At 30.8% G+C, this 23,816-nt stretch overlaps 1 protein-coding gene across 2 annotated transcripts in view; it reads left to right on the top strand.

The window, feature by feature from the left end:
• The window catches only part of LOC114339214 (delta-1-pyrroline-5-carboxylate dehydrogenase, mitochondrial), a 201,250-nt gene that overhangs the window by 114,850 nt on the left and 62,584 nt on the right, over positions 1-23,816 (top strand). For both annotated transcript variants that reach the window (XM_028289835.2, XM_028289834.2), the window contains exons 3-4: positions 4,163-4,290; positions 13,443-13,583. In XM_028289835.2, coding sequence (XP_028145636.1) covers positions 4,163-4,290; positions 13,443-13,583 — 269 coding nt within the window. The remainder of the gene's footprint in view (positions 1-4,162; positions 4,291-13,442; positions 13,584-23,816) is intronic.

The following is a 23,816-nucleotide window of genomic DNA, read 5'->3' on the forward strand; positions in this document are numbered from 1 at the left end:
AGCATAAACATTTATTATTGAGAGATTGCGAAATCTTGTTTTAAACCTTGCTACTATAATCCTATTTGTCACACCCTCCCAATCTATCAATGCTCGTGCTGCGTTTTTTCCCAGCATTATGGCCACTCCGCCCTCATGTTTGGCAGTTTCCTGTGTATGTCCCGAGAATAAGATTGTTTTTCCATTTTGTAGTCTCGTTTTTCCACATCCTTTCCACCTTACCTCGCTTATTCCTAGGATTTCTATTTTGTTTTTGTCCATCTCAGCAGCTACCTGATTAGTTTTGCCAATCTCATACATAGTTCTTACATTCCAGCAGCCCATATATATAACCTTTCTCGTATCCATTTCCATAGCACTTGTCGTCATCGTTTTATTCAGGCCAGTTCCGAGGCATCTTGACGATTCCATAACAAAATACTTTTAACGTGGTTGGGTTGTTAGCCCAACGCACAACCTTCCTCCTTTCTCATCCTGGACTTGGGACCAGGCAATGGCGGAGTTACATGTGAAGATACGTTATGCATTTATTAAATGGTAATTAACATAAATAAAAAGTTCAAAAAATATTTCCTAAACAATATTTTTACGCCCTTTTCAATGGTGGTATTAACTTTTTGAAAAATTAATATATACAGGGTGAAAAAATTGAAAAAAACAACATATTTTTACATAAAAACCAAGAAACACGCAACTTTTGGTAAACCGATTCTTCCGGTTCAAGACCTCGATCTTATACATCAAAAAAAGAACCTATATACCAAATTTGGTTAAAATCAGACGCCTCGTTCAGAAGTTATCGTGCTATTATTAGTCACATATGTATAGTCGCCATTTTGAATGCCCACCATTTTTGTAAAAGAAAAAATTTGAGATGGCCTCATATCTAAATATGAACCTTTATATGTGTAATATATGTGGTCCAAATTATATGCTTCTATCATTAGATGCACAATTGTTTCACATATCGGCTGCACTAAACATAAAAAGTCGCATTGTGAAAGGTGTTTTAAATATTTTTATTATTTATTTTAATAACTTTCGGGTTTAATTTGCAATAACTTTTTTAATTAACCTCAGTTTAAAGGACAAATATTTTCAAGAAAGTTATCTGTTGAACGTTTTCATCTACAATGCGTTGTTTTTTCACAATATTGAAATGAATGAAAAAAGTAAGTCGCTTTTTTGCTAAATTGTTAATAAAAAACCACGAGATGGTATTCCTTTTCTATTGACTTTTTCCAGATATTCCAGTTGAAAAATAACCAGTAATTTTTGATTTTTAAATGCTTCGGTTATAACCTGGGGTATAATTAGATATTTTTTAATATGACATATACAAAGAAATACATTTTATTTATCGATTATTCATTTTGATACATGTTGATGTTCAACATATTTCTGTATTAAAAAAGGTATTGACGATAAAAAAGTGGTTATATTATGAGGTCAATGTTGTGTAAAGGCATTTAGATCAACAAAATTATTAAACCCGCATCCAACCAACATTACTTAATTCATTTTCCGCATGTACTGTACTATATAACGCGCAACGAATACTGAATTGCTCAATCAACCTAGATAGTCCATCTCGTTCAAATGTATGCTCGCCTGATCAACACTGAAGTCGAATATCGATTTTTTTAATCATTTGATTCTCTATACATATAAAGTAAAATAGCATATTCCAATTGTGAAATTAACATAACCATATGAAAGGTGCCATGTATATTTTCAAATAATTTAATTAGTAGGTACATTTTTCTTTTATTCCGATTTTTTAATATCTTTCATCTGTAACATTTTTATAATTATATTTACCGTGGTTTAGAGATTATTTCTTGTTCTAATAGTGTAGGAAACAGAGGTTGAACCTCGCAAAATGGACACAAGTTCGGTTTTACTTTTTTTTTCTGATACATCAAGGGGTGCTTAATATGACACTAACTTTTTCTTAAAAAAATTTGCCCCGGAACCCCCCTTTTCATCCCTTTAAAGGGGGTAATTTGTGGTTTTTGCGAAACGTAGCCCTTCTTGTACGTTTTGCAAAAAATGTACTTAATAGTAAAATAAAGAGGACCATATTTCCTACTATTTATTTCTCGGCAGCGTATGTCTATCACCCATCGTTTAGCGGGGGTGGCGCCCCAAAGTTGACAAGTTTTTAAAAAAGATGTTTTTAAAAAAAATATTTTTTCCTAACTGTAATGAAAATTAAGAAAAAACCCAGGGGAGATTAATCACAAATAAATGCATGATTTTTTGGTATAGGTTTCATTTAAGAGCAATTGCCCATTTTTTAATTACAGTGTGTTACATTTTAAAAAAACTCCTTTTTATACCATCTCAACCGCCTATGCTAGAGTAAAAAAACTTTCAGCGATTATCCATGTACTGGTGATATTTACAAATTTCTATAATGCAGCCCCATTTTTTTTTCGGAACTATCCCAAAAAAAAAGGAGAATTAATAAAGAAAGTAATTTTCTTGGAATCCTTCACAGACCATGCCCTTTATTAAAATGCTGCATATATAATGTTGTGCACGTTCATGCATGGACACCAATAGCGATTTCTTAATGCAACCTTTGTAGCCAAAAAAAAATAAATAAAGGGGGGTTGAAAAAATTTTTTTTTGCTTTTTGGCCGATGAGGACATATACTCCATCAATAGGGTTTTTCATAAATATATATATATATATATATATATGATTATTGCAACATTCCTGCGGAAACTACCCCTATCCTTGAAAATAAACTGCAGAAACTACCCCTATCCGTTGCAGAGCATGTTTTGACGATTTTCTCATTACCTATGCATTTTTTTTAAACAAAACTTATACATATTTAAAGACCACTATTTTCTCTACAATAAGCAATCGCAAAAATAAGCAATTTTTAATTGTAAACCTCAGAAATGCTATGGCGGGCACCAGTTTTTGTTTTTTTTTTTTCGTCACCTATTCATTTTATGGATAACATACTTGTGGAAAATAAAAGAACACACTGTCTGCTACAGATTATGACCTATGAATATTTTATTTTCTTTGCACCCTAAAGCCACAGTGGTGGCCCAAAATTAATTTTTGATTATTTTCTTTATTAATTTTCCTTTTTTTCGGGTAGTTCCGGGGAAAATATGGGGATGCAATATACAAATTTTGTAAAGAACACTAGTACATGGATAATCGCTGAAAGTTTTTTTACTCTAGCATAGGCGGTTCAGATGATATAAAAAGGAGTTTTTTAAAATGTAACACCCTGTAATTAAAAAATTTGCAATTATTGCCCTTAAATGAAGCCTATACCAAAAAATCAGCCTATTATTTGTGATTAATTTTCGCAGGGTTTCTTCTTAATTTGCATTACAGTTAAGGGAAAATATATTTTTTAAAAACATCTTTTTTTAAAATTTGTCAACTTTGGGGCGCCACCCCCGCTAAACGGTGGGTGATAGACATATGCTATCGGGAAATAAATAGTATGAAATATAGTCCTCTTTATTTTACTATTAAGTAATTTTTTGCAAAGCGTACAGGACGGGCTACCTTTCGCAAAAACCACAAATTACCCCCTTTAAAAGGATGAAAAGGGAGGTTCCGGGGCGAATTTTTTTAAGAAAAAGTTGGTCTCATAATAAGCACCCCTTGATTACCAGAAAAAAAATAAAAGCGGACGTGTTTATTTTGCGAGGTTTATTCTCATGTTTCCGACACTATAATAATTATAGAACGCGTATTATGTATACTGTATACAGTGATGCGCTAAGAACCGAAAAAATAACGCAAACGACGGAAAACATAATACGTTGTGGAATAAAAAGAGATGAAACTAGTAGAGGTGTAAAATTATCGATAAAAACCTACAAATTTACATTACATTACATAGTTTCCCACCTTTCGACGTATAGGAGGAGTATGACAACTGTCATTGTGACAGGAGAATTTTATAAAATTTCCCACTAAAGGTGGGAAACTATGTCTGTAATATAATGTAAGTTTTTAGGTTTCTATTGGTAATTTCCCATCTCTACTAGTTTAATCACTTTTTATTTCACAACGTATTATGATTTCCATGTTTTGCATTATTTTTCCGGTTATTAGCACACTCATCACTGTATAATACAGTAATTATATAGTATAACATCATTTGTATACTTTTAGGTAATGCCACATGACCACAAGAAGAAATTAGCCAAATTTTATTACGCTGATAAAACTCTTGTTCAAAAAGCTATAGATGTAGCATGTCAAGCCCAGAAAAAATGGGATGCTGTACCTATTTCAGAAAGGCAAGTATTTTGAGAATAAATAGTTGGTTATAATAAATTATTATAAAATATATAGGGATATTCACCACCCATTCAGATGAAGAAGTCGAAGAATTCTACGACGATATCTCAATAGCCCTAAACGACGTACCCACACAATACGTGATAATATGTGGTGATTGCAATGCAAAAATAGGAATCAAAGCATGTCCAGAAGAAACATCACTTGGAAAATTTGGACTGAATGGAAGGAATGAAAGAGAAGAGACCTTAATTGGTTTTCTCCTTCAGAATGATCTAGTCCAAATGAATAGCTTTTTCTATAAGAAACCACATAGAAGATGGACCTGGGCAAGCCCAGATAATAAAACAAAAAACGAAATTGACTTCATAATTACAAACAAAAAAGAAATCATCCAAGACGTAAAGGTCCTAAATGCATTCAACACTGGTAGTGACCATAGAATGGTAAGAGCCGAAGTTAAAATAAGCACAAAACAAGAGAGACGCAAATTAGTAAATACGAAACCAATACCAATATGTACCGAACCTAGGGATATTAAAGAATATCAAAACGACATCGAAACCAAACTGAGAAACAACACAGACATAACTCTCAACGAAAACATAGATGCACTAAACCAACATATTACGCAAGCCATTGGAGAAAGCATGAGAAAACAATGTCCAAGAAATAAGAACGAAGAAAAACTTAGTACTGACACCAGGAATTTAATGAAACAAAGAAATCTTATTACAGAAAGAAATGATCCAAATGGAGAGCAAAAGAGAAAGATAAACAGAGAAGTCAAGAAAGCAATAAGAAAAGATTAAAGAAAGTACAATACACTAAAAATCGAACAAACCATAGAAAATAATAAAGGAATAAAAAGTCTCCGAAGAAAACTAAATAATGGAAAAAGCCAGATCATTAAATTAAAAAACAAAAAGGGCGACATAACAACAAATAGAGAGGAGCTTTTAACAATAGTAGAAGACTTCTATAAAGAACTTTATAAAAGCAGACGGATGAACCAAACACCGCTAAATGATGCAATAAACAAAACAATATTAAATCAAGGCTCTGAACTCATGCCAGAAATATCTCTCAGTGAAATTAGACAGGCGATGAATAAAATGAAATCCAATAAACCACCAGGTGACGATGGAATAGTGATCGAGGCTGTGAAGAATGGCGGTGAACCTCTAATGAGAAAAATAAAAGATCTCTTTAATCTATGTTTGACAAAGAAATCCATACCATCTGAATGGAATAGAGCCAAAACAATTCTTCTGCGCAAAAAAGGAGAAAAAACTGATCTGGAAAATTACCGACCGATCAGTCTGTTAGACCATCTTTATAAACTTTTCACGAGAGTAATTACCACAAGATTAAACAAGAAATTAGACCTATATCAAAGTAGAGAACAAGCTGGATTCAGAGCAAACTTTGGAACCAACGATCATCTCCAAACAATAAAACAACTCATCGAAAAATCCATAGAATATAACAAGCCCTTAGTTTTAACATTTGTAGATTTCCACAAAGCATTCGACTCAGTAGAACTCGACAGTGTTATAGAAGCACTAAACGAGAGCCGCATTGATAGCCGATATTCGAGGCTAATATGTAATATATATAAAAATGCGACAAGCTCGATACAACTACACGCTAACAGCAACCAAATAAAAATCCAAAGAGGTATCCGACAAGGTGATACTTTATCACCTAAACTTTTCATATCGGCTCTAGAAAAAGCGATCAAAACCCTCGAATGGGGTGACAGAGGAATACATGTGGACGGAGAGATGCTACACCACCTAAGCTACGCAGACGATATAGTCCTGATTGCAGACGATTTGGGACAAACAAAGAAAATGTTGGAAGAACTTAGTACAGCCTGTCATAAAATAGCCTTAAAAATGAATATAACAAAAACAAAATATATGACGAACTTAGTACCAAGTAAACACCTTGAAATACAAAATGAACAAATAGAACTGGTAGACAAATATATATATCTAGGTCACGAAATTAAGATAGGTAAGGACAATCAAACAACCGAAGTATCCAGAAGAATAATACAAGGATGGGCAGCATACGGAGCTCTTAGGAACGTTTTTTAGAGTGACATTCCAACTAATATGAAGAAAAAAGTTTTCGACCAATGCGTGCTACCGGTGATGACCTATGGTGCAGAAACATTATCGCTCACAAAGAAAAACGCACAAAAGCTAAGAATAGTGCAGAGAAGAATGGAGCGATCAATGATAGGGGCCACTCTGCGAGACAGGATTAGAAACGAAGATCTACGAGCTAAGACCAAAGTCATAGACGTCATTGAAAGAAGCTGTAACTTAAAATGGAAATGGGCTGGACATGTTGCCAGAATGAAGGACGGAAGATGGACTCGTAAACTAGTTGAATGGAGACCAACAGCCGATAAACGTAGCAGAGGAAGACCACCAACACGATGGCAAGATGACTTACGAAGGACAACAAAAAACTGGGTACAGCAAGCACAAGATAGAACACTTTGGAGACAAACAGGGGAGGCCTATGTCCAGCAGTGGATTGAGAGAGGCTGATGATGATGATGATATAGGGATAAATTCACAACTGGCCAATCATTAAGAACTTTCCACAATTATATTTAAATTAAAGCTTATGAATGCTATTATTTAAATATGATGGCACGGTAGTTTATGTAATGCAAATTGGGTGTAACCGTTGTTAAAAAAATATCAAAAATTCTTAAATTTTTTTAGCATGTCTTTTTATAACATGGTATATAGGGTGATTCATTAAGAACGTCAAATCTCTGAGTTGTACATTCTAGACCTCAAAATATTAAGATTTAACCTGAATAATTTAAATATAATGTGGCTCCTTACTGGATTACTGTTTATTTAAAAATTTAAAAACTATTTGTACCCAGTACTTTAAAACTATTTGACATTATGCTTGTCATACTTGACAGAAACGGTAGGTGCTGTACACCCTACTAAATTATGTTAAATAATAATTTCTGCCTACTACCAGGGGCGCTATTCTTGACCACTCTTAAGTACAAATGTCATTCGCAAGATTGAACGATGCGAACGAAATAGAGCTTTCCGTATTCTTTAGCACTCGCAACATTGCGAACGTTCCAAACTCGCTACGAGTGCTTATAATCATTCGCATCATCTTCGCAAGTGAAGATTGTAAATGTTTTATGTTTATTTTTAAATGGAATTTGGAAATTGTATAATATATTTAATTGTTGCTGTGACTTTTATGTAGAATAATAATTGGTGCGAAAAGTTATTATATAATTTTATTCATTCATTAATATCTAATACATTTTTTAATTTTCCAGGTAAAGTTAAAGTTATTTTTAAGAAGAAAAATTCTTTTGAGTAAAGGCATTTGAAAATTTTGCACTTAGCAAATTAGGATTTTTTTCATAAATTTCAGCAATATTTTTTTTCTTGTCTGGTATTGGTTGTTTGTTTTGCTAATGGAATTTCCATTTTCAAAATACAAATATAAACAATATTAGACTGTGTAACGTCGTGTAACCATGTGTAACAAAAACGATAAATAAATAATCGAATCCTAATGAACCCTATTAACGTTCCCTATTCCGAATTCCTACAGCAGACAGCAGTGAATATAGACGTTTTAGATATTTACAGTGTTGCTAAATGTATTTAGACGTGAACAATGCGAATGGTCGCATGTTTCTGCGAACGGTGGTCAAGAATACCGTTTTTAGGAAATGTTCGCAAATCAATCCTTCGCAACTTACGTATACGCGCAAATTGCGAGTGATGTCGAAAATAGCGAGCCAGAGGGGTACAACTGCGGAAAGTACATGGTGAACCCTTTTTACATTCTACGCAACTGACGGAATTGCTATTTTAGTGACAGTTTTAGATTATCCAATACTTTCTATGTTAATAATATACTCTTCATCCGTAACGATAAAATCATTATTTTTCGAGATAAAGTTAAAAATGATACGGCAGTTATTTTGATTATTGTATTGTGCCCCCTCATTTTTAACTTAAAATATCTCGAAAACTAATTATTTTATCGTTACGAATGACAAGTAAAATATTAAATAGAAAATATTGAAAAATCTAAAAATTATGCTAAAATAGCAGTTTCTCCAGTAGCGTAGAATGTAAAAAGGGTTCACCATGCACTTTCTCCTATCGTACACCTCTGGTAGTAGCCAGAAACGTTTGTTTAAAATAATTTAGTAGGGTGTATTCAGTATACAATTCCTTCCAAGTATGACAAGGATATATCAAATAATTTTAAAGTAGTGGGTACATATACTTTTTAAATTCATAAATAAAATATCCTGTAACTCAGTAATGAGCCACATTTTATTTAAATGATTTTGGTTAAATTTTAATATTTTGAGGTCTAGAATCTACAACCTAGAGATTGGTCATCCTTAATGAATCACCCTGTATAACGAAAATTCTCTTTTTTTTCAATACTTAAACTTACAGTTTTTACTCTACTCTATATCTTTCCTTCTCCTATAGATATAGTAATCGCCAATTAGGAAGAAATGAATAAACAACGCGCAATGTTAGTATTTACGAATGTTATCGAGATCAATGAATGGTCAACACCATTTTAGTTGAACTCGAACAGAGATAAGAATCTGCACTGGCTCTTCCTATTTGGCGCATACTATTATTATACTATTGCCTTCGTATAACTTCTTTTTATCTTTACCCAGTAGTATTATTTTCTACCTTGAAATTACGTCAAAATCAATCACAGTGCCAAATAATGACTGCAGGTCGTAAAGTTGCTCTCTTTTTAGTGACACCAAAATATTTTAACACGTTGACGGACAGAACATCTATAGACGTCTAATTTCCATTAATGTAATGTGACACAACGTCTATAGACGACATTTTTAAAATAACGAGTTGTGACAAAAAATCGGTAGAATGTACAGATGCATATGACATGTGATAATACGTTCTTTAAAGGTAAAATATTGCAAAACCTCTAAATTTTAAATAACCGCTTGGATTGACATGAAATTTGGCATACACATAGCTAACAAGTCAAAGAAAAAAAGTGATATTGTGCCGATGTGTGCTTTTGCCCTAGGGGTGTGTTTCACCCCCTTTTGGGGGTGAAAAATATATGTTCGAAATAAGTCCGGAAATGAATAAAATGACTAATTCTACAGAACTTTTGTTCTTAAAGTTTTTTCACCAAGTTAATACTTTTCGAGTTATTTGCGAGTGAATATGTTAATTTTTCTACAAAATAATCACGTTTTCAGACGGTTTTTCGCAAATAACCCAAAAAGTAAGTATTTGGTCAAAAACATTCATACCAAAAATATAGCACGTAAAAAAGTGAGAAACGTGGTGTATATATTAGGTCACTATACCTATAGTCCAGGGCGCATCTGTTTTGAGATGGACGTTGAGAGGTGACTCAAATTTTTTTGCAGAAATTGCTTGAAAATAAATCAAATAATAATATTTGAGTTATCCTCCCTCTCAAAAAGGTCCGGAACATTGTTTAAATAATCAAAATGTCAAAAATTTAAGGAAAAATTCGATTTTTTTCTTCGTTTTTTGATTATAACTTTAAAAGTATTCATTTACGAGAAAAGTTGTACTGACATAAAAGTTGCGTAATTAAATTTTCTACAATATAGAATTAGTTAAAAATTTAAAAAATAGTCACCCTAGTTGCAAAATAGCAATAATTGCCAAAAAACCATACAAAAACAAGTATTCGCATTTTATGTTTTTCAACCACTTATGCTACACTTAGGACCTTCATATTTCACTTAGAAAAACTTTATAATACATTAAAACAATACTGTAAATTTGATTAAGATCGGTTCAATAGATTTTGCAAAATAAATTTTGCAATCCAGCTTTCGCAAAAAAAATTCATTTTTTCAAAATGTTACACGACTGAAAATAAAGCAGATAGCAAGTTGAAATTTTTTTTGCTTATAGAAGTGTACTGTACCTTTCATTTGCAGTTTTCAAAATTAAAATCGATTAATTGCCACGGCGTCAGAAAATTTTTGAAATAAACAATAATTTTTGGTGCTATGCGCAGGACAGCGGTGTTCGATTCACACAAGTTGATTTCCAAGAAAAATTTCTTCCAATCTTTATCTAATATATTATTTTCTTACTCTATATTTTGTTGTATTTTAATATTTTAATTCCACAAAAATCAAACTAATTTTATTATTGCTTGTGAAATATTGTTTAAACAATTGTATATGTTTAAAAATAATAAACCTTTATTATTTAAGGTAAAATATATGAACAAACAAAGTTTTTGCTAATAAAAGTGTTATTTCAAAGGATAGAGTATGTGTATTTATTTTGCAATAAACAAATTTATTTATTTATATCGAAATGTAATAAAAATTAAAATGTATCAATCATTATCAAAGATCATTGGAATGCCCAATCAGAGCAAACTATCCGCTGTCCTGCGCGTAGCACCAATAATTAATGTTTATTTAAAAAAATTCCTGACGCCGTGATGTTAATCGATTTTAATTTTGCAAAATTGCAAATGAGAGGTACAGTACACTTCTATGTGCAAAAAAATTTCCAACTTGCTATCTGCTTTATTTTCGGTCCTGTGACATTTTAAAAAAATGAATTTTTTTTACGAAAGCTGGATTGCAAAATTTATTTTGCAACATCTATTGCATCGATCTTAATGAAATTTACAGCATTGTTTTACTGTATCATAAAGTTTTTCAGGGTGAAATATTAAGGTCCTAAGTGTAGCATAAATGGTTGAAAAACGTAAAATGCGAATACTTGTTTTTGTATGTTTTTTTTTTACAATTATTGCTATTTTGCAACAAGGGTGACTATTTTTTAAATTTTTAACCAATTTTATATTGTAGGAAATTTAATTACGCAACTTTTATGTCAGTACAACTTTTCCCGGAAATGAATACTTTTAAAGTTATAATCAAAAAACCAAGAAAAAAATCGAGTTTTTCCTTAATTTTTTGACATTTTGATTATTTAAACAATGTTCCGGACCTTTTTGAGAGGGAGGATAACTCAAATATTATTATTTGATTTATTTTCAAGCAATTTCTGTAAAAAAATTTGAGTCACCTCTCAACGTCCAAATGTACTAATATTTTTACAGATGCGCCCTGGTCTACTAGTAGAAGCAGAGTTATAGCTAATGAAAAATAGGTTCATAACTCTGCTTTTGCTAGGTAGTTTTTTTTTCACTTCTTTATAGGCTATATTTTTGCTAAGACTATTTTTTTCTACAAAATGCTTACGTTTTGAGTTATTTGCGAAAAACCGTCTAAAACGTGGTTATTTTGTTGAAAAATGAACAGGTCATTCCATTTCAAATCACTCAATTTTGGAGCAAAAAAAATTTTGGACCTCCGATTTGTATGCAAATTGGTATATAGCTTCTGCGGGACGTAAAAATAAGATATTTAAGGTCAAAAAATCTTCCTTCTTCTTTTTTTCTCAAAATGTTATTTTATTCGATTTTACAGTGATTTGGTGTTTATTTATACAAATTTGCATTTTCTATCGTAAAGTATCAATGGAAAACATAATATTTTAATAGAAGGGACTCAAAAATGTCATTATATGGCATTATAACAAGTTACTTTGATTCAAAACAAGCTTTTGATCAAATTTTATAGTGTACAAAACGTTAAAATACCGTTGTTTACATTTTTCTCCATTCCCAAAATGCATCATAATCGATTTGGCTGAAAATTTGCCCACAGATAGACAAAACATAAGACTTTAAGTGGTGAGAAGGATTTGAATTATATTACAATACCAAAAAAGTTACATGCAATATTATAGTCAAAAGTATAGGCGTCTACTGTAAGTACATAACTCGAAAATATCGACCTCACGACAAAAATTGTTAAAAAGAAATTGTAATAATTGTAAATACGATTTATTTGGAACAATTTCAGTTCCTACCATTTTTGTCGAAAAGTTAAAAATGGCGGAGATATTGAGCAAAGCAGGTTCTCCTTTAAAATCAAGATGGCGGCTAACGTAACGGAGGAATTAATTCGTGATTTTAAATTTAGGCTACTATTGACTCCCCTAAAGATCAGAAAAATAAAATTTTGGGCAGCTCGGCATTCAAGGTCAAATGCTATCCCGACTGGACTAATATATACTTTTGAGTCTGATATTACTGCATGTAACTTTTTTGGTATTGTAATATAATTCAAATCCTTCTAACTACTTAAAGTCCTATGTTTTTTCTATCTGTGGGCCAATTTTCAGCCAAATCGATGATGATGTATTTTGGGAATGGAGGAAAATGTAAAAATCGGTATTTTAACGTTTTTTACACTATAAAATGTGATCAAAAACTTGTTTTGATTCAAAATAACTTGTTATAATGCCATATAATGACATTTTTGAGTCCTTTCTATTAAAATATTATGTTTTTCATTGATACTTTACGACAGAAAATGCATATTTGTTTAAATAAACACCAAATCACTGTACAATCGCATAAAATAACATTTTGAGAAAAAAAGAAGAAGAAGATTTTTTGACCTTAAATATCTTATTTTTACGTCCCGCAGAAGCTATATACCAATTTTCAGACAAATCGGAGATCCAAAATTTTTTGCCTGAGTGATTTGACATGGAATGTACCGAACATATTCACTTGCAAATAACCCGAAAAGTATTGATTTGGTGAAAAAACCCTATAGAACAAAAGTTGCTTAGAATTAGTCAGTTTATCCATTTCGGGACTTATCTTGGACATATATTTTTTCACCCCCTAGATGGGGTGAAACTCACCCCCAGGGCAAAAGCACACATCGGCACCATATCACTTTTTTTTCTTTGACATGTTAGCTATGCGTATGCCAAATTTCATGTCAATCCAAGCGGTTTTTTAAAATGTACAGCAAAACCGTGAAAGAATGTACTATGAGACGACATCCATGGTCGTCGTCCACATGTCTACAAAAATGTTAAAGAACTTATTGTTTCCATAAACTATAAGAAGCATTAAAAGAAATTCAGCAATTTTCCTATTCTACTTTGCAAAATTCATGTGTCACAACACTTGCTTATACATTTGACGCACTGTCCGTCAACGTTTTAAAGTATATATTTTATTGAATTTTTTTTAGGATAAAGATTTGGGACAAAGCAGCAAACTTGATGGCAAATCAATACAGAGCCAAGTTGAACGCTGCTACTATGCTAGGACAAGCAAAAACTATGATACAGGCTGAAATTGATTCGGCTGCGGAACTAATTGACTTTTTCAGGTAAATACAATATGCTACATTATGCTATCATCTGAATTATATTTTCACTTGTAATTACACAAGAGCTCTAAAATTACCGATTTGTATCCCGAGTGACACTTTGACAGATTTAATTTCACGACACGAAGGGTAAGGAAACTATGTCAAAGTGTCACGAGGCAATACAAATCTGTAATTTTAAAAGCTTGAGTGTAATTCGGTAAGATTATTTCATGAAAAAAAGTGTGGTTTATATCATTTTAACTAATATTTTATTGATAACTTCATCCGAATATTTGCTAAACCTATTCACGGTGTTCACTTTGCCAAATTGTAAAACATTAATTGTGATTAATGTCACTGAATGTTTATTTAATTTTAAATAAGCCTAACGCGGTATCTGACTTACTACTTGACGACGAGAAGTTATCAAAAAAAAATTATCAGCATTAATATCACAAGAGAGTGAGAATAAATTGAAAATATTGCGACAGTTTTTCGATAACTTGTTGTCTGGCAATAGAAACGAGAGCCCTCAGGGCTCTTATGACTATTGCCGAATGGCAACAAGTTTGAGAAGAAAACTGGATTTTCTTATTTATTCTTACTTTCGTGTGATATTTGCAAGATTATTTTTTAATATTGACGTACAAAATTCAAGTCTTTGTAAATAAACATTCAGTGACATTTATCACAATTAATATTTTACAAATTGTCAAAGTAAACACCATGAGCTGGTTTAGCAAATATTCAGACGAAGATATCAATAAAATGTTAGTTAAAATTATTTAAAAATACAGTTTTATTCATGAAATAATCTTACCGTAATTACACTCGAGCGCTTAAAATTGCCGATTTGTATTCATAGATATAATAACACAATATATTAGGCCAGGTCCGAAAAATAGCGTATCACGGAGCAGTTCGGGTCGGTGCTCTAGCATATGATGGCTGCCACCTCTGTGTCACTGTCGTTCCATTACTCCTACCTCTTGGTAGATACGCTCACACTCGGATGACAGACAAAGATAGCGATAGCTAGACCACTGTACTTGATATTGGTGTTACACCCCGATGCATTGAGTGGCATGTCCCTAGCCTGATCTATTGTTGACATATCAGGAGCTTGGAGGAGTAAGGGCGAACTGCAAAAACGATGTTTCGGGAAAACTGAGTTAAAGTTTACAAACACGTTAGAATAGTAAGGGCGAACCAGTGATGCTACTAGATTATGCGGTTTATCGTCGAATTTCTACTATAGCGTGCGGTCTACCGAGGGATGCGGTGTACAATGCCGACAAAAAATCTTTACAAAGTGAATAAAACGTGTAAATCTTAGGAATTATTATTTTAATTTTATGGCTTGTTCCCAACTAAAATAGTTAATTAATATAATAAAGTATTAACTTGTAAAATTACTATAATAATCCTTCTTATTTATGCCTTATATTCCCTTTGTAAAGATGGTTTTTGTGGGTGTCACGTTCTATCAGTACATGGGCTCATCACTACAATCTTTTCTCAGAAACGTTAAACAGAATAATAAAAGGCGCCTTTGTAAGCGGAAAGTTTATCGTCAAGTACTAATAAAAATTACAATATACAATAAACTTTATGCAAATTTAACTTCTCTACTATTATGCAAATTACACCCTAATCTTTTCCTACGGTATGGAAATCCTTCAGGTAGATCTTAAAAACTCAAGAGGATTTTGCAAGATTTTTATGAAATAAAAAAAGAGGTTTAATAATTTTTATTCTATAAAAATAAACATCTCTAGTGTTTTTAATAAAATTCACAAATAAAGCTTCAATTGAATTCAATTTGATTTTCATCGTCTACGGTTGCTTTGTTTTATGTATACTGTATCTCACTATCACCAATTAAAGCTACTAAGTAAGCTACAAAATCACTGAAACACCGGCGCGTTAACAGAGGAGAAGGGGCAAACCTTGAACGGAAACGCAACGAAAGCATGTGGGTTCGCCCTTACTCTTCTAGACGATTATGCAGTTCAGTTTCTGACATGAATAGATTGGTATATTATTTCTTACGAAATTTTAGGAGTATGAAGGGCGAAAAATGCTGTTATAATAAACAGACGCATTCTTTAAAAGTATGTGAGGAAGATGAGAGTATTTTTGAAATGATCATTTTTCAGGTTCGCCCTTACTCCTCCAAGCTCCTGATATGTCTGTTTGTATTTCCCTCTTGACAATTTGACATTAGATACAGAACTAAAAGTTTATTTTGGTTAATTTTCTTAAATGTGACGGTTGTCAAAACTATAAAACTAGTTATTAAACACGTGATGAAAAATATTACTACATGATTGGAAATTAAAATCACTAAAAAATAATCGCTGAAATTTTTATTTTTGTAGGTTTCTGTCGATCTCTATGAATGAAATAATCAGTTGTTGGTAACAGTGGCGGCTCGTACCACTTTAAGAAGGTAGTGCCAGAATTCGGACAGCCGCCAAAATTTTTAGTGACGAGTTCACGATATCAAAAAAGTTATAAAACAAAAATTTAAAAAAATAGGCGCTGATACTTTTACCTTATTACGCCAGGGCAGATAAATAAAAATGAGCGATTTCAGGGTAAAAATCAATACAGGTATTTGAAGGTGCTAAATCGTAGGGGGGACATAGTTAATTAAAAATACATACAGAGGTACTCGCAAATCAACCTCAGTTTTTTATAAACAAAGGCTAAAGTCACAAAATATTGTTTTTTGCCTGTAGCATTTTTTGTATCATGTTTACAGCAAAAGTTGTATTATGAAAGTTGTGTATCATAAAAAAACGATTAAGTTTAATTTTGATTAGTTAAAATTGATAAATAATTAACCGAGATAGTTGCAAAAAACCACATTTTTGGCACTATTTTGTGAATGTTAATAACTTTTACTAAATATGCCCTAAGGAACATATTGCACCTTAATTATGAGGACATTATGTGCCTTTATTAGAGTGCAAAGTATCAAGAAGATCGTTTTGTTAGTTTACGAGTTACGTTAATTGTTTATCCAAAACATTGAATGTTTAAACATCTATTGTTGCCCAAGGAGTATTTTCAGAGCTTTTTAGCAAAGTGAAATGAGTTTTTAAAGACTCAAACTACTAAGAAATTAAAAAAAATGATACATTTATTATTTAAATGTTCTTAAACAAGTCGTTTAATAAATAGCGAGTTTTTTCCTTATAAACATTTAGAATAACTTGGTTATTTTTCACGACAAATAATTATAATTAGTTGTATCAGAAAAGTGGTAAAAAAACACACATTAAAAACTAAAAATAAACTTTCTATGACCAATAATACCCAAGTTATACTTTTTTTTTTGAAAAATCATATCTGTATTGTTTATAAATATTAAGAGTCGAAATTTGCAAAAAATCATAATAGACATCTATATTTTACATTGCAATTAATAGCTACAGTATATCTTCTATTTAAAATGAGTAATAACCCTTTAAAATGAAGGTACTCGAGCTGACTTAACTGGGACCGTGTGATGGGGGAAGGATCTCTGAGTCCGTTTTCGCGCTTCGAGATTTTGGTATTGAAAGTTCAAATTGGAGCACTTGAAAAAGTTTACAATAACTCCGCTTCCAGAGAACGTAGAGCCTTCATTTTTTTTTTAAATTGCGGTAACTGGACGAAATAATAACGACTAGCTAATTTCCATTCACCGGAAAAATCGGCAAATTCTGGAAAATGGACTTTTTTATTCAACATTTATTTACAACGTTAACACTAATATATTTGAATAAATATTTTCATAACATATTATAAATTTGTAAAAAAATAATAAATGTATAGTATATATATCTTTATATATATACAGGGTGGTTCATCGTATTTGCCTCGGTCTCTGTACGGAAAACGACTTGATATTTAAAAAAAATTCTTGACAGCAATTTACAGGGCAATTAACACTACAATCTAAAACTAATGAAAATTATACAGGGTGCTTCAAAAAAGAGGGGTATATTAAAGTTTTATTTTCTCTTATGGAACACCCTACTCGTGAGCCATTTTTGAATTTTCCTTAAAAATAAGCTATATTTTTATAAGGGTTTCCTACACGTAAATACATGGTGTTTTGATTTATTTCGATTTTTATAAGAATGTAAGGTTTAAGAAAAAAAAAATAATATCTACGAATCTAAGAATCGGTGAAAAATTTTTTCTTGGATCTTTATAATAGACTATTCAGCATATTGGAACAGATATTTATTGTAATAATATTTATAATTATTTAATCGTACATTTTTAGATTTAAAAATTAATTAAAAACAAAAACATTCAACAAAACTGAAAACATAAACAAAAACATACCTCACTATAGGGCCAAAACTAGTTTTAATGTGTATCTACAAAAACACATAATAAGTATGTGTTTTTGTGTTTTGTGTTTCTCCACAATACACCAGGGTAAATCAATACAGGTATTTGAAGGTGCTATTATTGTGCTTTATTAATAATACATACAGGGGTACTCGTAAATCGACCTCATTTTTTTTATAAAAAAAAGACCAAAGTCAGAAAATATTAGTTTAGTATAGTTTACAAAATCTCAAGAAGATCTGTTTGTTAGTTTACAAGTTATGTTAAATGTTTATCCCAGACATTGAATGTTTAAACAATCATTGTTGCCCAAGGAGTGTTTTCAGAGCTTTTTGGCAAAGTGCAATGACTACTTAAAGACTCAAAAGTTAAAAAAAAAATAATATATTTGTTTTTTAAATGTTGTTAAACAAGTCGATAAAAAAAAGATAAGTTTTTTCCTTATAAACAATTAGAATATCTTTGTCATTTTTTCTGATAAATAATTATAATTATAAATTGGATGTGTCAAAAAGCTGGTAAAAAATGTACATTAAAATGAAAAAAAACTTTCTAGGACCAATAATAGCCAAGTAATACTTTTTTTTTTTTGAAAAATCACATCTCTATATATCAAGTTTATAAATATCAAGAGTTGAATTGAAATTTTTAGAGCATGGTAATAAATATCTATATTTTATATGACAATTGATAAGCACGAAATATCTTCTATTTAAAACGAGTAATAACCCTTTAAAATCAAGTTACTCACGCTGACTGAGCTGGGACCGTGTGATATGGAAGAATGTCGGAGTCCAGTTTCTCGCGTTGAGATTTTGCTATAAAAAGTTCAATTTGGAGCGCTTGAAAAATTTTACAATATCTCACCTTCCAGAGAACGTAGAGTCTTTAATTTTTTTTTGGGTAACTCGACGAAAGAATAACAACTAGCTAATTTTCATTGGCCGAAAAAATCGGAAAATTCTGGAAAATGTATTTTTTATTCAACATTCATTCACAACGTTAACACTAATATATTTTGATAAATATTTTCATAAAATATTATAAATTTGTGAATAAATATTAAAATATAATTATAGTATGTATACAGGGTTGTTCATTTTATTCGCCTCGGTGTCTGTACGGAAAACGAATTGATTTAAAAAAAAATTCTTCATAGAAATATACAGGGCCATTAACACTACAATTTAAAAATAATATGAATTATACAGGGTGCTTCAAAAAAGAGTGGTATATCAAAGACATATTTTTTATGGAACACCCTACACCTGATGAAATTTTTGAATTTGCCCTTAAACAATAAGCTATATTATACCTAAGTACAGGGTGTTTTGATTTATTTCAATTTAAAAAAAAATGTAATGTTTTAGAAAAAAAAATAAACAGGTATTTTCGAATCTAAGAATCGGTGACAAATTTTTTTTGGATCTTCATAATAGACTCTTTAGCATATTTAAGCAGATTTTTATTGTAACAAAATTTATAATTACAATTACATGATCGTACAATTTCAGGTTTAAAAATTAATTGAAAACAAAAACGTTCTCAAATTGAAAAAAAAAATAGATTATAATTATTGATCTTCGTTAATTCTACACAGTTTTTGTACAGGTTCATCAATTTCTTCCACATTATCCATAATTTCTTAAAATAAATCAATTGTACCGAGCTTTGCATAAATTGCAAAGATGATACTGACGAAAACAGATGCTACAACCTTTTGACAGTTATTATAGATCACAAAAGTGAAGTTGAAGAAGATTTGTTTAAAAAAATTAGGGATAATGTTTAAGAAATTAAAAAATCTGTACATAAACTGTGTAGAATTAACGAAGATCAATAATTATAATCTATACATATACATTTTTTCTTAATTTGAGAATGTTTTTGTTTCCAATTAGTTTTTAAATCTAAAAATGTACGATTAATGGCCGGTTTCACCAACGACGAATAGTAGTTTATTCTATGATTAAAGTTATTCGACCAATAAACTGACATATCTCCATTTTACTAACGTCAAATAAGACTTATTTTATTTATTTATCAAAAAAATACTTACTCTTTGAGTAAATTGGCAAGTTAATCTGACTGTGAATATTTAGAAGAAAGTAAATTCGCCAGTTTCACTTTAAATTATTAAAATTATTGAAACAAAATATAAACTTAAACATCTAATACATTTTATTCGACGAATAGCATTCATTGATTTATTTGTTGTTGGTGAAACTGGACCTAAGCAATTATAAATTTTGTTACAATAAACATCTGTTTAAATATGCTAAATAGTCTATTATGAAAATCCAAGAAAAAATTGTCACCGATTCTTAGATTCGTAGATATGCATTTTTTTCTAAAATTTTACATTTTTCTAAAAATTTAAATAAATTAAAACACCCTGTACTTAGGTATAGTCTAGGTAGCAGCTAGCATATTGTTTCAAATTGAGCAATTCAAAAATTTCATCAGGTGTAGGATGTTCCATAAAAAATATATCTTTGACATACCACTCTTTTTTGAAGCACCCTGTATAATTCATATTATTTTTAGATTGTAGTGTTAGTGGCTTTGTATATTTCGATGAAGAATTTTTTTTTAAATCAAGTCGTTTTCCGTACAGACACTGAGGCGAATAAAATGAACAACCCTGTATATAAATAAATATATACATACTATAACTATATTTTAATATTTATTCACAAATTTATAATATTTTATGAGAATATTTATCAAAATATATTACTGTTAACGTTGTAAGTAGAATGTTGAATAAAAAAATCCATTTTCCAGAATTTTCCGATTTTTCCGGTCAATGAAAATTAGCTAGTTGTTATTCTTTCGTCGAGTTACCCCAATTTAAAAAAAAATTGAAGGCTCTACGTTCTCTAGAAGCTGAGATATTATAAAAATTTTCAAGCGCTCCAAATTGAACTTTCTATAGCAAAATCTTGACTAGAGAAACTGAACTCCGACATTCTTCCATATCACACGGTCCCAGCTCAGTCAGCGTGAGTAACTTGACTTTACAGGGTTATTACTCGTTTTAAATAGAGGATATTTCGTACTTATCAATTGTCATATAAAATATAGATATTTATTACCACGCTGTAAAAATTTCAACTCTTAATATTTATAAACAATAGAGATGTGATTTTTCAAAAAAAAAAGTATAACTTGGCTATTATTGGTCCTAGAAAGTTATTTTTTTCATTTTAATGTCCATTTTTTACCAGCTTTTTGACACAACCAATTATAATTATTTATCAGAAAAAATGGCAAAGATATTCTAATTGTTTATAAGGAAAAAACTTACCATTTTCTTATCGACTTGTTTAACAACATTTAAAAAACAAATATATTATTTTTTTTAACTTTCTTAGTACTTTGAGTCTTTAAGTAGTCATTGCACTTTGCCAAAAAGCTCTGAAAACACTCCTTGGGCAACAATGATTGTTTAAACATTCGATGTCTAGGATAAACATTTAACATAACTTGTAAACTAATAAACCCATCTTCTTGAGATTTTGTAAACTAATAAAGGCCCTTCATTACCTCATGATCAAGGTACAGTGAGTTCCTTACGGCCTATTTAGTAAAAGTTATTAACATTTCCAAAATAGTGCAAAAAACGTGGTTTTTTGCAATTATCTCGGTTAATTCTTGATGGATTTTAACTTGTAAAAATTCAAATTAATCGTTTTTTTGTGATACACAACTTTCGTAACACAACTTTTGCTGTAAATATGATAATAAAAATTCTATAGGCAAAAAACAATATTTTCTGACTTTGGCATTTTTTTATAAAAAAATGAGGTCGATTTACGAGTACCTCTGTATGTATTTTTAATTAACTATATCCTCCCTACGATTTAGCACCTTCAAATACCTGTATTGATTTTTTTCCCGTTTTTATTTTTCTACCCTGGTCTATATGTATCTTATGTATATTTATCTGAGGTGCCAATAAATTGTTCAAAATTTATCAAAACAGTTCCGTAAATTCATTAACAATAAAAAACTCTCAACTTACAACCATTATTTACTGCTAATATTACTTAGCTTGTACATATTACGATTTAGTCTCTATTTACAAAATTATAAAAATAATACTATTTCATTATTTACACCCATGCACAAAGTTGTGTTAACCCATGCACTTTTAAAGTTTACGATACATTCTTCTTGTTTTTTTGGTTGCAAAGTTTTCAATGACTTTATTATTAAAATTATCAATACCATTTACAAAATGCTTTTCTGCAGATACCTAAGTCGTTCTTCTTTCATTGTATTTTTAACTAATGTTTTAATTCGTTTTAACATCGAAAAACAGCGTTCTGCTTCAGATATTGATATAGGAATGGTAATTAAAATGCTTAAAAGTTAAATAGTTTCTTCCAATATGCTTCTTAAACCTTCCTCATTTAATAAAACTCATAGCGGAATAGCCCCAGAGGTAGTACTTAATTCGTCTCACTAATACAGTACTAATTCAGTTTTAAACTGAGTTTTGTTTAAAAATTAAAATTGTCTCCATGTTTCATTAAAAAATTATTCGGGGAACCGACGCTTGTAAGCAGAAAACTTCTCCGACGTCCGACATAAATAAATTAGAAGCAACTACATGTCAGGAGACGGTAGACCTTTGAAAGATCTGGAACTTTAAATATTATGAACCTTTAAGTCGTTGTCTAATTCGGCGCTAAAATTGACCAGTTCCTTAAATATGCCTCTATTTTGTGAATTTTTTTTCGTCGTGACCTCTTTAAGCTAACTCGAAAGCTCCACAAAACCTTATAAAATTTGTAAAGAAAAACCACCAAAAGAGTTTTCTAAGATACTAATCTGATTCATTGTCAGTTAATAAATTAAACTAATAATCAAAATATTATTTATATTACACCCACGATCATGATGCACTAAAAGTTTAATAATAATATTAATATTATAAATACAAAAACTTTAACAGAAAATAGACATAACAAAAGCGACAAGCCAGCACTTAAAGAAACTCAAAATCTTGTGCCAGGCACGAGATTCCCATTTAAGGTATATTAAATAGTCCAATATAGCTCTTTCTCTGTCACTTATATAGGATGCTCGTAAAATCTTTCTCTTTTCAGCCGTGGTAATACCAATTTTGGCTCGAGATTCTCCAGCCGAATAATCTTCGCTGTAAGTGGCAGCGATTGTACTACGCGCACAGTTGCCAGATTTTATATAATTTATGAAGATAAGAAATACACACAAAAAATTAACAGGCATTAAAAGATTTTAAAAATAAAAATATGCTTCTGCATAGTTAGTAAGGTAGTGCCATGGCTCCATGGCACTACCTCACGGGCCGCCACTGGTTGGTAATTACACAAGAGCTCTAAAATTAGCGATTTGTATCCCGAATGACACTTTGACAATTTTAATTTCCTGACCCGAATGGTAGGGAAATTATGTCAAAGTGTCACGAGGGCAATACAAATCGGTAATTTTAAAAGCTTGAGTGTAATTCGGTAAGATTATTTCATGAATAAATTGTATTTTTAAATCATTTTAACTAATATTTTATTGGTATCTTCATATGAATATCTGCTTAACCTACTGATGGTGTTCACTTTGCCTGTGAAACACTCGCCGTCAGTACGAGTTACTAGCGTCGTGTAACTGAGCCTTTAAGAGTGGTTAAATTTCTCCTATTTTCAATGGACTACTTGTAAACAATAATTAAGATTCCTCTGCGATGTATTTCTAGAAATGTTCTCGTACTATTTTTTGCAATATTATTACAATATTAGTACTGTTTTGCTATAATTCTTTGTTACACAGTTGTCACAAATTGTGGATATTTATGGAAAGATTTTCCTAGAGGAAACCGCACACATCTTATGGAAAATTTAATGTCACTCAAAT

This window comes from Diabrotica virgifera, chromosome 7 (genome assembly GCF_917563875.1).
Source record: "Diabrotica virgifera virgifera chromosome 7, PGI_DIABVI_V3a".
Taxonomy (NCBI): Eukaryota; Metazoa; Arthropoda; class Insecta; order Coleoptera; family Chrysomelidae; genus Diabrotica; species Diabrotica virgifera.